Source organism: Argentina silus, assembly GCF_951799395.1.
Source record: "Argentina silus genome assembly, chromosome: 13".
In the NCBI taxonomy this organism is placed as follows: Eukaryota; Metazoa; Chordata; class Actinopteri; order Argentiniformes; family Argentinidae; genus Argentina; species Argentina silus.
In genome coordinates, this window is record NC_139667.1 from 6459191 (window position 1) to 6472557 (window position 13367).

Sequence of the window (13367 nt, forward strand, 5' to 3'; positions counted from 1 at the left end):
TCTGATGATGCCAGTCATCACAAAAACTAATTTTAATTAAAATCATAAATGACATTCTTCTGATAATCTAATAAAGGCCACAACGAAAATGATAACTTTTCTTTTGATATTAATTTATTAGATTATCAGGCAATGGACCTAGCCACAGTGATCTTCATTCTTCAGATAGGGCTATAACACACAGGAAACAGGAATATAACCTAAAATATTATCATAATGTCCATATTCTTGAAATATGTTATTTCAACAAAGCTTTTAGATAAACATGAAAACGTGGAGACTTTGAAAAACATATTAGGCATGAAAAACATGTAAAAGAAAGGAATTATGAAAAATATAGACCAAAACGAAAACAATTATCTGAAGCAGTGATGGTTGTTGTGGATGTTATTTTGGCAAACCTCACTAGCTTGTTTAGCGTAAAAGTGAACTCAAATTCACATCTATATATTTGACTCAGGGCATACAATAGCCTACAAATGTTTAATACTATTTTGTTTTCTTATTGCTCTCAACTAGTCTATTTGTGTCAGTGCAAGGTGGTGGCATTGTCTGGTCTTTGTATACTATATGGATGCACCTGTGGATGTGGATGTTGTGAATGTGAAGTATATGAAATCAGTCCAATAGGCACTAAATATCTGTAAGTCCATGTCAAGCTGCACCACAATACCACTGACTACAAGGTTTAGACAGAACTTCGTCTCTTAGTGAATGCCCTGAATGGAGAGAGGAAGTGCAGGCCAGTGGATATGGAGCTTATGCTTGTGCATTGGTGTGGGCCACACACACACCCAGCAGAGCCAGGCTCAAAGAAATGTGGGGAGATGTCACTGCGCTCCATGTAGGCATCAGAGAAGGACAAGTCCTGAGTGATAGTCATGGGGATAGAACCCCTCAGCTTCTCCCTGCTCTTGTACCACAGGCAGGAGCACACTGTCTGGAAATGCAGCACCTCAGTGTAGACATCCTTTAGGCCTCGTTTTGTGGCGCCGCCCCTCACAGGGGTGGATGAGCTTGAGGCAGAGGTTGGGACTGGAGGAGCAACCACTCTCTGCTTGCCACTGGAGAGCAGGGCTCTCTGCTTGCCACTGGAGAGCAGGGCTCTCTGCTCTGCGTCCCTCCGCTCATCCTCCGCATTCATGGTCAAGAAGCGCAGCACCACCAAGTTCAGGAAGGCCCCGATCACAGTCAAGCCTGTCAGGATGTAGACGAAGCAGAAGGCCACATACCTGGGGTCATTTTGCAGTGCATGATCCTTCTGTAGGGCCACATAGTCACCAAAGCCTATGGTGGTGAGTGTGATGAAGCAGTAATAGTAAGCGTGAAAGAAGCTCCATCCTTCATAGTGGGAGAATGCCAAAGCCCCCACACACAGGGTGCTCATACAGGAGAAGAAGCCAATTGTCACCATGTTTGCCATGGAAACCTCAGTTTGACGCAGCCCCAGGCACTTCTTGGCTCTGTGCAGCAGGTACCTGACAAACGTGTTGATCCGCTCCCCCAAGCTCTGGAACATGACCAGGGTGAGAGGGATCCCCAGGAGGGCGTAGAACATGCAGAACACCTTGCCTGAATCCGTGCTGGGGGCCGCATGCCCATATCCTGATACGGAACAAGGAGTAGAGGTCACATCATCTTATTCACTTTTATTTATTTATTTATTTATGTTTCACTGCTACTGATATAGCCTACCTACAGTCATTTTGTTTTATGTGTTTCATTTATATTTGTGCAATGCCTTAATTGTGCATAGGCTATTTGCAGTTATGATTACAAAGAATTAATTATCAAGTGCTACTAAAGACCATTTATGTGAGGCAACTATCACTCTGAACATTCTGTAATGCAATGACAGCACTGAAACAGAAGAGCGCATGTCGGTCCTCCTTTTTCAAACAATATTTGCCGAAGAGTATCGGTTTGAATCAACGGATTATATAGTCTTACAGAAGGTATTTTGCGTTTTGCGTGTATGAAAATTGATGAACCGAGCTTACCTATTGTCGTTATCACAGTAATAGCGAAGTAAAAAGACCCGGCGAATCTCCACTGCACCCCGGCTTTGTGCGGTTTCAGATGCAAAACCACGACTTCCAGCTCCTCAAAGTTTACTTTGGTCAAGTTATATTTGCGCATAAGGTCCAATTTTCTATCGTCCAGCTTCTTCTTTTGACTTTTTTCCTGTTTAGATTCCAAGGTATCAAATACAGCCGCTCCAACCAGTAAATAGGTTAGGATGCTGATGATGAGTGCAAGGGTCCTTGCGTTCTGTCTCTTCATGATAAGCAGACTCAAACGTTTGTGACAGTTCGTTTTATTAACAGAGACCAATCTTAAATCGTTTCATGTCTATGGGATCGGATCCCTCTTCATCATGGAACACTCGCGCAGGAGGACCTTCGCAGAAGCGCACGTTCATTGGGAGCTGTCCTTTCAGAACCACCCCCACGTCTCAATTGGTTGTCGATTCAAACCCACATAGCCTACATTATTGGATGCTGAATGGACAGCATTGGGACATCCACTTTGAAGTCCATATACGAGCCCAATGCACTGTACAGTAGTATTTATTCCCGTGTATGGCTTTGATGTGGTTGATACACCTGCCCAATACAATACAATACAATACAATACAATACAATATGATTCCCATATTTAGTATTCAGGTATTGTATTCTCCAATCCCGATCTGCATAGTGTGTGCTTTCATCCAAGAAGACAATTTTGACCTTTGTTTGTTTAAACAGATAAGGTCTCCAGGCTTCTGAAGGTGTTGTCTAGCAACATAATTTGCTAACCCTCTTGTCCTTGAGTAAATACCCAGGATCATTTAACACAAGCACACATGCAAACAATTAACCTTTTTCCTAGCCTCTCTTGATCTCAATGGAAACATTGTTATCACATTAATTGATACCCAAAGAATATAAAGGTAAACAAACATGACAAATTGGAACAATCATGATTCATTTATTTTACATTGTGAAGGCATAATTTCCGAGCATATTACAGGCATTACAATAGGTATTCAAATATGTAATCGTCAATCTCTTCTTTTAAGTATACAGCTGCAACAGATAAAATGCTCTGTTGTTGATGGACCAACAATAGGCTATTACTGGTATTGTAAATACAGGATCCACATTTTGGATGAGACAAATTGAATCTACAGTAGATCTACATCATAATAAGGGATGAAGCCCAACACCCTTTCAACTTCAACGAAATAAAAGATCATGTAAAAGTACTGCATTGTGTGCAATCGTAAATAATTGATACTGAATAGTGTGTACATTCGAGTTACTTAAATAAAGTAGGCTATCATTTTTTGGAAGACAGTCTATGGGACACTGATTATAAATTAAGCTTCTATAGCTTTGTAAATTAGCACAACACACAAAGGAACCCCTTTGATTTCACAACATGTCAAAAACATGCTACAAAAATGTTGAAAGTATGATTGTGGTAATAACTTGCAGTATTATGCAATTGTGGTAACAAAAAAAACAAAAAAAGGAAATCTGCGCCATTGAGTGCTATGGATAATCAGGGAACTTCTCTGTTTCTACAACTCACTTGAGGATTAAAACACTAGCTCCTCTGTTTCATACATCATGTATAATCAGCAATTTCAAACGTATTATCAGTCCAAAAACAAAAAGTTTGGGTTTCCAAAATGTTAAATATGATCATTATAAGTCTAAGACTTTCTTTAATAAGACTACAGTTTTGTTGGAGGTGTTTGAGTTACATGGCTTAACCAGCTATGGAGTCTTGTCTACAAGGCTTCAAACTCATCGACCCTTTGCTTGGTGTTGCCTTGGCGTATCTGCCGGAGGGTCTTGTACTTGTCCCGCCCAGCACGGACATTCTCTGTGTGGAGCAGGTCATTCGGGGTCTTCATGCTGTCATCTCGGGCATCTGCCAACTCAGAACTCAGGGCCTTAGAGGAGGAGGAGAGATGGAGGGAGGGAGGGAGGGGGGGGGGGGGCATAAATAAAGTTAACGAAGCTGTGTCAAGGATATTCTCATTTGTATCAACAACATTATCGGAAATGTCACGTCAAGAGAGATCAACAGATCAAGAGATCAAACATAATCTTGAAATGTTTCAGCCAGTCTGGATGAATTGCTAAGGGCAACAGGTATTTGCATTGCACTGATATGCTTACGTTATTTGCATTGCCAGACCAAGGCTCAGAAAAATTAACACTAAACTCACCATCAGCTGTTTCTGCACACGCTCATTCTTCTCGGCTTCTGTGATGCGCTCCTCCTCTTCGCGGTGGTCGTTGATGTCCTGTGACCCCAGCTCAGCGCTGTAGGTGCTGTTCTCCTCACTGTTCTCGTGGTCCTGGTCATGCTCATGGTCACTCTCACTGTCAGAAGAGGAGGAGGAGGAGGAAGAAGAGGGAGGGGCAGGAGCGGGAGCAAGAGCAGGAGCAGGAGCAGGAGCAGCAGGGGCGGACATCACCAAGTGCAGCTCCTCTTTTGTCTTCAGCAGGTCGTCTTGCACCTCCTTAGCCTGAGAGGAGTGATCTGTTAGACTGGTGGGCTAGGACTTATTGTTTGGCCTTCATGAGCTAATCCCTCAGATTTGAGGTGTCCTTGTGTGTTATCCATGACCATAAGAAACTCACTCTGCTCTGCCATGAGTCGGCCTCCTCTTCCTTGACTCTCCTGGCCTCCTCCAGCAGGGCAATCTTGGCAGTGTACTCAGCCAGCTCTGCAGTCTGAGAGAGCAGAAGCTGTGTCATAACAAAGCCCCACAATAGCACCTCATACTTTGGGCTCCCATAACACTTTTCTCTTAGTGTATCAACTAAAGTAGCTAATTGTTTTGAGAAAGTGAATGGGAAAAGACTAGCTGTGAAGATACATGTTTCAATAAACAGTAGTCTATGATATATTACAGTATATCTGGCTTTGTGGAGAGTTCTTTACATAAAATCAATGACTAGCACTCATTCAGTGGTATTTTCCCCCCTGCTCACTAGCTGTTCCTGACTGTGGAGCTGTTCCTCAGCCTGCCTGGCCAGCTCCTCCTTGGCCAGTAGAGCAGCCTGTCGCTCAGACTCCAACCGTGCTGCATCCTCCTCCACCCTCCTGCGCTCCTCCTCCAGCCTCACAGCCCTCTCCAGCTGCTCTTGCAGTTCTGAAGGAGACAGGCAAAATGTCAGCTCTGAACAGAGGGGCTCCAGAGCAGGGGCAGCAGGTGTGGGTGGACAGAGTAGGGTATTAACACGTCTTTGAAATGCCTCCTTCTTTCTTTCCTTCCTTCCACGATGTTATTACTAGTTTTACAGGATTGAATAGTTTGAAAAAGAGTTTCCTCCATTCAACTTCTCCTAGGGAATTACGAATTTACGTTGCTTCAAACAGGACCAGAGTTTTGGAATAGATAAAATGAACAGCAGAGGGCAGCAATTTCACATCGTACATGTGTATACTGTAATATATAACAATATATGCCATTTAGCTAACGCTTTTACCCAAAGCAACTTACACTACAGAGAGTGCATACTGTAATTTTTTTGTATATATGGTCCCAGCGAATCTCTGTCTATGGGCTCCATCTCTGTGTCTTTCTCTTACCTTTTTCTGCCCTCTTAGTTGACTCCTCGAACTGGTAAAGCCTTAACATCAAGTCCTGCTTCTCCCTCTCCATTAGCTCTTTCTCTTTCTCAATGGCCTCCCTCTTCTTTTTCTCACTCTCCAGTTGAGCCCTATGCAAGTTGAGCAAGTATTGTGACTTGTGCTTGTACAGTACAAGATGGAAGCCACACATACCACAGCTCACTTCCATGAACACATTTTATACACATGAGATTCATTGACATTATGAATAAATAGCTAACTTTGCCTATGAGGATATACTGTAATTTATCATCTGCGCATTTCTACTCCTCTGAGTTAAAGCTGTGTCCTCTTACCTCTCCATCTGTTTCTGGTGCTTCTCCCCACGGGCACTGGCCTTCATCTGCTGCACCTCGATGGTGTCAGGCTTACGGCGCTGCATGTACAGCTCATGGTTCCCCATGCACAGCTGCAGGATGCGCTTGTTCACACGCAGGCGAGGGGCATAGAATATAAAGTCCTGAAAATATACAATAAGGATCTTTCATCTTCAACCCTTTCTCTCATGTGTGCAGTGTCATGCACTGTATATGAGCTGTAAGGACTGGAGTACATTAGACAGAGGACAATATTCTAATGAAGTACTTACGGGAGATTTCTTATCAATGGGCTTAATGATGAATTTCTTGTCATTGAATGAAATGTTCCTGATTTCACTCCAGGGAAACCCAATTTTTGGAGACAGTCTGGAAGTCAACACAAGAGCATGTTAGGGTAGGCAAAATACAACATTCTATTGTCACTCCTTTCTTTAATTATTAATACAATGCTGAAAACTCATAGAAAAAAGGAGCCAAAAGGGTTCTTTAGCTGTGCCTGTGGCAGAACCCTTTGAAAACCTTTGGGGTTACCTCTCATCTCTTTTGGATTCCAGGGTAGAACCCTTTACACAGAGAGTTCTACAAGGTTTCTACATGGGGTTCTACAAGGGTTCTTCAAAGGGTTCTGCCACAGGGACAACCGAAGAAGCCTTTTGTGTTCTAGGTAGAACATCGGTGGAATCCAGGGAAGTAGGCCAATGACCTCTCAATAACAACAACCATCAGGTCATGTTAGCATACAGCAGGTTGGGGCATGAGGTAATAGAGGTCATTGACTCGGGGTGACTGACTCCTGGTCTGTTGCCCTCCTCAACAGGGCTTCACATGGGCCATCATTACAAAGAATGCTACAAATGTGAGGTCATTAGTCATACATACATACATACATACATACATACATAAACATATTTACTTGTCATCGTGCGCATAGATGTTAAGTCCCAGAGCATCCACACCCAACCATAGATCTGTTCCCTTCCTGTTCTTGATATCAAAGTAGTTGACCCCATACATCTCCAGGTCCTGGGCGATCTTTAGATACTCAAGCATAGAATCCTCCCTATTCAGAAATGACAAATGATCAATTGATCAATCATTTTTATAATATTTGCCAGAATGTGTGTGTATGACCATGTAGCCTACTACTACTCACTTCAGCATTAATCTGTGCTCCTCATGCCAAACCTGGATCCGCTGCTCCCACTGCTCCTTAGACAGCTTGTGTTGGTCAAGCACTCTGAAGAGAAAGAGGGGCTATAAATATCCATATGACAACTGTCATTTGTATAAATATATGCATAGCGTCTCAAGCACATACACCATGTCACACAAAATATCATAGTATTGCTTTAATTGACCATCAACTGTAAGGCTATAGGAAATCTAATGACTGAGTCTTCAGCCGGGAGAGGGATGAACTAGAGACCGAGGTCCATCCACTTCTTTATTTCCACACTCACCTCTTTGGCAGCAAGCGCTCTGATGCCAGGTACCCAGGCTGGTGTACCTCCTTGTCGAAGTCTCCAAACTTGGCTTGCACCGAGTAGGAGGCCAGCAGGACAGCTGACTCAGGGGGACAGTAGACGTTGTCACTCAGGATGCCGTCCTTCACCTGCAGGAAGAAGAGCTTCTGCGTGATGTCCTGGATTAGCTCCTCGGAAGCGTCCTCTGGGTAGAACTTGGCCCGGAACCTGAACTGCAGGGGGTTGTCCTTCTTCACCTCCTGGGCTGTCACCTGAGAGAGATGAGAGCACAGGTTTGTTATGGCTTATAATGCACATTGCCAGAACAAAGCAATCCATGTATTATTATTTGCAATGTATTATTATAAACAAAAGGCACTGTAAAGCAGACACAACATAGCCATATATGCATAACATACCAATAGCTCTGTGCTGATGACTCATGAACCATTTACCTTTTTATCAAATCTCAGCCATGTGCTAATTCCTTTGGTGTCCACAAACTGCAGGCCAAAGTACCAAACTTCACGCAAGCCAATAGTCCTGACCACCTTGATAAGAACACAGGGCAGAATAAAAAGATGTCTTTCACTGTTTATTTTCCCCCAGAGATAAGATAATGACCATGATATAGGGTAGATAGTGATTTTGCAGCCATCTAGGACTAGAACTGACTTGTTCAAAAAGCTGTTTGCCAGTAGTGTTAGGGTGGAAGGAGAACTCCAGCTCTGCATCCACTGAGGTAACCCGAACATTGACCTGCAGCATATAAAAACAAAGGGTTAATATGAAAAATGTTCAATTCACTGGGAATCATAGCATCTAGCTATGAAGTGCCTTGCAGTGATACTTATATTCAAAATCACACCCACAACCTGCTGCCCTTTCTTCTCTGTGACTCAGTTTATGGCAGATGTTCGACTATAAATAATGTTTTCCAAATGTAAAATGCATCTCTGGTGACAATCTCTTGCGTTCCACTTGAAAAGGGAGTGTGCAATTCAGTGACCTGATTTCAAGTAACTGTGAGATTATTTGTGCATGAAAATAAGAGGATAAGCTTGGATCACTATCTCTTCTGTCCCATAGACCATAAACACACTGTACATGTATGTATGTATGTATGAATAATTCCATTATTTGGGTAAAGGATCCCTTTGTGTGGGTGTGAAGTACTTTGCTCATAAACCATTTCTAATTGCATGCTATCTCACTAGACTTTGGACTACCCTTGCAAGTTGCAACAAGGTTATTCTAAAGCAGATTAAAATGTCACTTGCCAAGTCGCCTACAGACTTCTCAATGAACATAATGGCTAACTTCCAAGGGTGACCCACTAATAGTTGTATGAGGTAAAATAAGACATATACCTATGCCCTTCAACTGTTTGGGAGGGAGAAGGAAAAGCATTTGTATTGCGATCATTTAGATGAGATTCAGATTTAGTATTGCAGAGGGGCTCTTCAATATGGAGTTATTTCAGATATTCTAAAATTGAAAACTTGACCATTGTGTGAGAGATAATTTCATATCTGCCCCATAAACCTTGACAGAGAGTTGAGTTGGCTTTCAGTTACACAACCTTTTTTATGAACTTACACTAAAGCACGCCCCAGTGCTATAAAGATAAACCCATGTAAAGTTGTGCAACAAAAACTGGAACATCCGATTTTACAACCGGCATGTTTCCTAAGAAATGTCACACACCATGATCATGATACATGTACATGAAAATATCCTACTCTTTGTAGTCAAAATGATAAATTCTTTAATTTCTCACAAAAAAATATCTAGACAGAGGCAATAGGACCAGTTTTCCATTATAAGTAGATTTTGTTCCACTGGAAAATCTCAACTACTGTTCACTTCACAGGTCAGCATCTCCCAGGGCAACCCAAGACTATTTATCATAATATTGAGAACTTATCTACAGAAAAGAATGTCAAAGAAGCTGTGTCTGACGTCAATATGACCCCTGCAGTGAAACTTTCTCCTTGGAACATAAAAAGGAGCACTGTGTTCTAAGTGAAACTCCAGTCCAAATATAGGCTGCAGTTTAATATAATGTTTGTTTAAAACTCAGTACCCTTGGTGTACTTGCTTTGAGATACGTACGTTAGATCTGTAGGACCTATATAGCATATCACTAAACATGCAACATGCTACAATGCCTGGTCTATCATATTGATTTTAAAGACAAAATATGTTAATGTGAAAACATATTTGAAATACTATAAATATGGGTGAGTTGGCTTCTTAGGACAGTCTGTACTTGATGTACTTTAAAGCACATCCGTGTCACTGATAAGTGTTGAAGGATGCATGAAGGAAGGACATGCTGTCAATATGTCTCTTAGGCGCTGACAACAATATCTAGATAGCAGGCCTAGGCATTGCAGGACTCTAGTCTGGATGACTTGTGCCTATATTATAGAACAGCGAGCCTGTTATAAGAGTATAACAGAAGAGTGAATCTGTCAATGGCTTTAATGTTTTACGACTGGATAGATTAATTAAAATAATTAAACCTTTAATGATCCCTTCAGTGTAAATTAATAATCAGACCTGCTTTGGATATCATACCCTCATCGTGAATCCACACATTTAGACCTAATGATAGCTTGTCACTCTTTAAAGAGCAATTACAAGTACCATAATGCCATTAATCATGAAAAACTGCTGAACAAAAGCACACAGTTAGCACAGACAAGAGATATGGTCTCTCAGTTACCATTAATAGGGTATGGGTTAAACTCTAGTTAATAAGTTTCAAGGAGGCTGGATATGACATGGCTCAGGAGTTTCAACAGACAATATTCTTTAGTCAGTCAAGTGCATGCATGGCCTATTGTAATAGTGTATGTCAATGAAACCTTGCTGATATTTAGAGAGAGCAATACAGTCATTCAGTACATGCATTTTACTGCTGTAAATTATGCTCTTAAAACCATACATAAACCAATGACATAACCCATGGTTTAATCACTTAATGTAAGCATACAGTAGGCTAGCCTATACAGATGGAACGGCCTTGATTTATGGTTGTCTGTTAGGCGTAGGCTGCATCAAGGTGTATTTATTCAGAAAAACTAATTAATAAATGTGAGGCATTTAATGTTCAATTGTCGGATAAAGTCTGAAAATCTCACCGTTTTAGGCATTTTCGTTCTTAACAGGGTATCAGCTCAAGTAAAAGAAGCGAGTATCAAAAGTGACAGAGATTGTTGCCTTCTCCCTGTGGAACCGCTCCCTGATAAATTACGAACGTCCTGCTCCGGGACACTCCAAGGTAGGTCGTCTGCCGTTTGTCCTTTGAACTTGGTTGTAGCTCAATTGGAATGACGTAGTAGGCTTACTTTTGTCTGACTCATGATCTGATACAAATGCCTATACCTCAACTCAATGACAAGGATTTTGTCGTTGAAACTAATTTGGAGGCTCCACCCTACTGCAATCACCGACCTCAGCACATTGGTCATGGTGACCTTTGGTCGAACGTGTCCAGCCTTAACACTAAGTTACTAGTGATTTATTTCTTATTTTCTGACAATTTGAAAAGATAGTTAGGTGTCCTCTAAAAAAGCCAACATAACCTTTCCCTAAAGATGGTAAGGATCCACCTGGCAGGACACAATTATAACATGGTTATAACACATAGGCCTAAGTAATATGGTTGATATGAATGAATACTATCAATATCTTATATATTGAAATTCAAAGTAGGCCTAAAATAGTTACAATTTGAATCTCAAAAATAATGAACAGACAGTGTGTAAACATGTTTCAAACTAAGTTGTCATGAACGAAAAATGAAAGGATGTGATATGTGCAGCACATAACCAAACCAGCCTTTAATTAATATACAAGTTAGCAAACATGGAAAACCTTAGTCTGAGAAAGTGACTTTTCCAGAAGAGCATGTTAAATATCCTATTGAGAAACCCATTTCATACATTCCATTTTCATTTATGACCTGTTTGAGATTTTTATTGTATTGTCTTTAATATGAAAATAAACAAAACACAACAGAAACATGCTAATTGTATTCCAATGCAGTCTTATCAATTACCTGAAATCAGATTCAACAGTGCTTGCAAGCCTGAGAAAACATTTGATATCAAATGAAAAGTAGTGAAAAAGTATCTTGAAGTGTTGAAGTGCCTCCAGTGTTGCTGAAAGAAAAACTTGTCCTTCCAAAAAAAAAAAAAAAGACAACAAAACCGTTGGATTAAAACTCATCTTTAATGTTGAAATGAGGCTGGTCTTCAGGTTTGAAGTCCTTATTGGGACTGCCATCCTCATTGAGGATACGCATGGCCGTGTAGCCCACAATGGGATACTTTGTTTTGTATGTGCCCTCAAATATACTCTCCAGGGACTGTAGCTGCTCTTCAGTTAGGTCAGTCTAACAAACGGAAAACAGAAACCCCAGTTCATTACTTATGCATTTTAAGTGTGCAATTTCGGGAATATGCACTGTTTGGCATACTTACTTTCAACAAGATGGAACATTTTGGAAGATGGAACATTTGAAAAAAGCTAATCTATTACAAAGGGTGATAAGAAAAAGCAGAGACTGAATCATGACAATTAGGCCTATCTCCTTAATGGTACCCTTCAGATTCTTCAATCCACCCCTTGTCCAAACTCACTGTGTCAGATGTCAGGTCTGCTGGTTCAAGGGACATTTTGGCAACAGCTCTTGTTGAATCTTTGCCAACTAATTGATTGTATGGTGCATCTTTCCCATAGAACTCTGAAATGTTAACCAACATTTTACATAACATTAATGTATAGTTTTCAAAGTATCCTTTGAATATAGAACTATTATTCATGGCCCAGGCACAGAGATGATGCATATTCAACATAAACTAGAAAATAAGTAAGGAACCAATTAGCATGAATGCTTTACTTTTGACTCTAATTGTTGTATTATTATGGTCGTGTGGTTATCATTATTGTGCCATATTAAAGCCTATTGGCACAGTGCTGTGTGATAAGTTGTTGTGTCATATGTTCATAAGGACTCCACCACTCTATTTTATTTACCTTTTCCCATGGTAACGTCAAACACCACTCCCTTTATTGCCATGTAAATGGGTTGTCCCTCCTAAAAGGATTGCAGGGAAATTATTAAAAATGACACTCACACACTGCCCATTGAGGGCTTCCAAATGTTGCATATGCAACTTCTGATGAAACATGAAACAGACGTACCTCACTCCCATCATATCGTATTAAATCTTCGTCAGTGAACAATCGGACAGGTTTTGAGGCTGGTTCGTGTTTCAATTTTATGTCCTCTGCCAAACATGACAAGAGAAATAAAAACGTAATACAAAGTTGCATTGTTGTTAACATAGTCATGTTTGGTCGAATCCCACTCATACAAGTTAATTCCGATGCTCACTTCCTGCTTCGGGCAAGAAATGCACGGGCACACAACGGCACTGTTGAGGGCGTTATGGGCTCGTGTTGAATGTGCAAGTAGGATGACCATAAATAAAGCAGAGTAAAACTTATTATTACACGATAATAATAATATTTTACGATCTCTAGTTGTATTATAGTTGATGACGGTCATATGATTTTCAATCGATCCGTTCCAGGGGATCATATGCCAGGGTAAACATGGCTTAAATCATGCTGCGCGTCACCTGATAAAGTTGACTGATGATGCATAGCATATACATCTCTGGAAGAGGTTCCCCCCTCGCACAGTCTACAGTTCTATGAGGACCAACCTTGTCCAATACGCCTATCACTATTCAGATAAAGGCACAACTGACCGTACACCAGTACCAAGCCAATATACATAGTATTCCATTTGTACGTAAAACATGCACCGATTCCAATTGATGATGTCATATGGCTTCAACTAGGTGTGCTGCTGGTACCATGATACCCACGAACGTGACCAAATTCGCCCATTGGGGATTCGCTG

General features: G+C 41.1%; 3 protein-coding genes across 3 annotated transcripts; all 3 read right to left on the bottom strand.

Moving 5' to 3' along the window:
• Positions 1-688: 688 nt before the first annotated feature.
• kcnk3b (potassium channel, subfamily K, member 3b) lies at positions 689-2286 on the bottom strand (the record flags this gene model as incomplete). Its single annotated transcript, XM_083683002.1, has 2 exons — positions 2001-2286; positions 689-1605 (listed from the first exon to the last, which is right to left on the bottom strand). Exons 1-2 carry the CDS (start codon positions 2281-2283, stop codon positions 689-691), a joined length of 1200 nt encoding a protein of 399 aa, XP_083539128.1. The 5' UTR covers positions 2284-2286.
• Positions 2287-3781: 1495 nt separating this feature from the next.
• ezra (ezrin a) lies at positions 3782-10584 on the bottom strand (the record flags this gene model as incomplete). The annotated part of the gene is made up of 13 exons (XM_083682828.1): positions 3782-3946; positions 4226-4528; positions 4644-4736; positions 4998-5158; positions 5599-5729; positions 5937-6100; positions 6230-6326; positions 6874-7020; positions 7114-7197; positions 7421-7695; positions 7879-7974; positions 8099-8182; positions 10573-10584. 13 exons carry the CDS (start codon positions 10582-10584, stop codon positions 3782-3784), a joined length of 1812 nt encoding a protein of 603 aa, XP_083538954.1.
• Positions 10585-11257: 673 nt separating this feature from the next.
• On the bottom strand, positions 11258-13154 carry nenf (neudesin neurotrophic factor). The gene is made up of 4 exons (XM_083682899.1): positions 12641-13154; positions 12473-12533; positions 12076-12179; positions 11258-11828 (listed from the first exon to the last, which is right to left on the bottom strand). The coding sequence occupies exons 1-4, from the start codon at positions 12809-12811 to the stop codon at positions 11652-11654; spliced, it is 513 nt and encodes a 170-aa protein (XP_083539025.1). The 5' UTR covers positions 12812-13154; the 3' UTR covers positions 11258-11651.
• Positions 13155-13367: the final 213 nt, after the last annotated feature.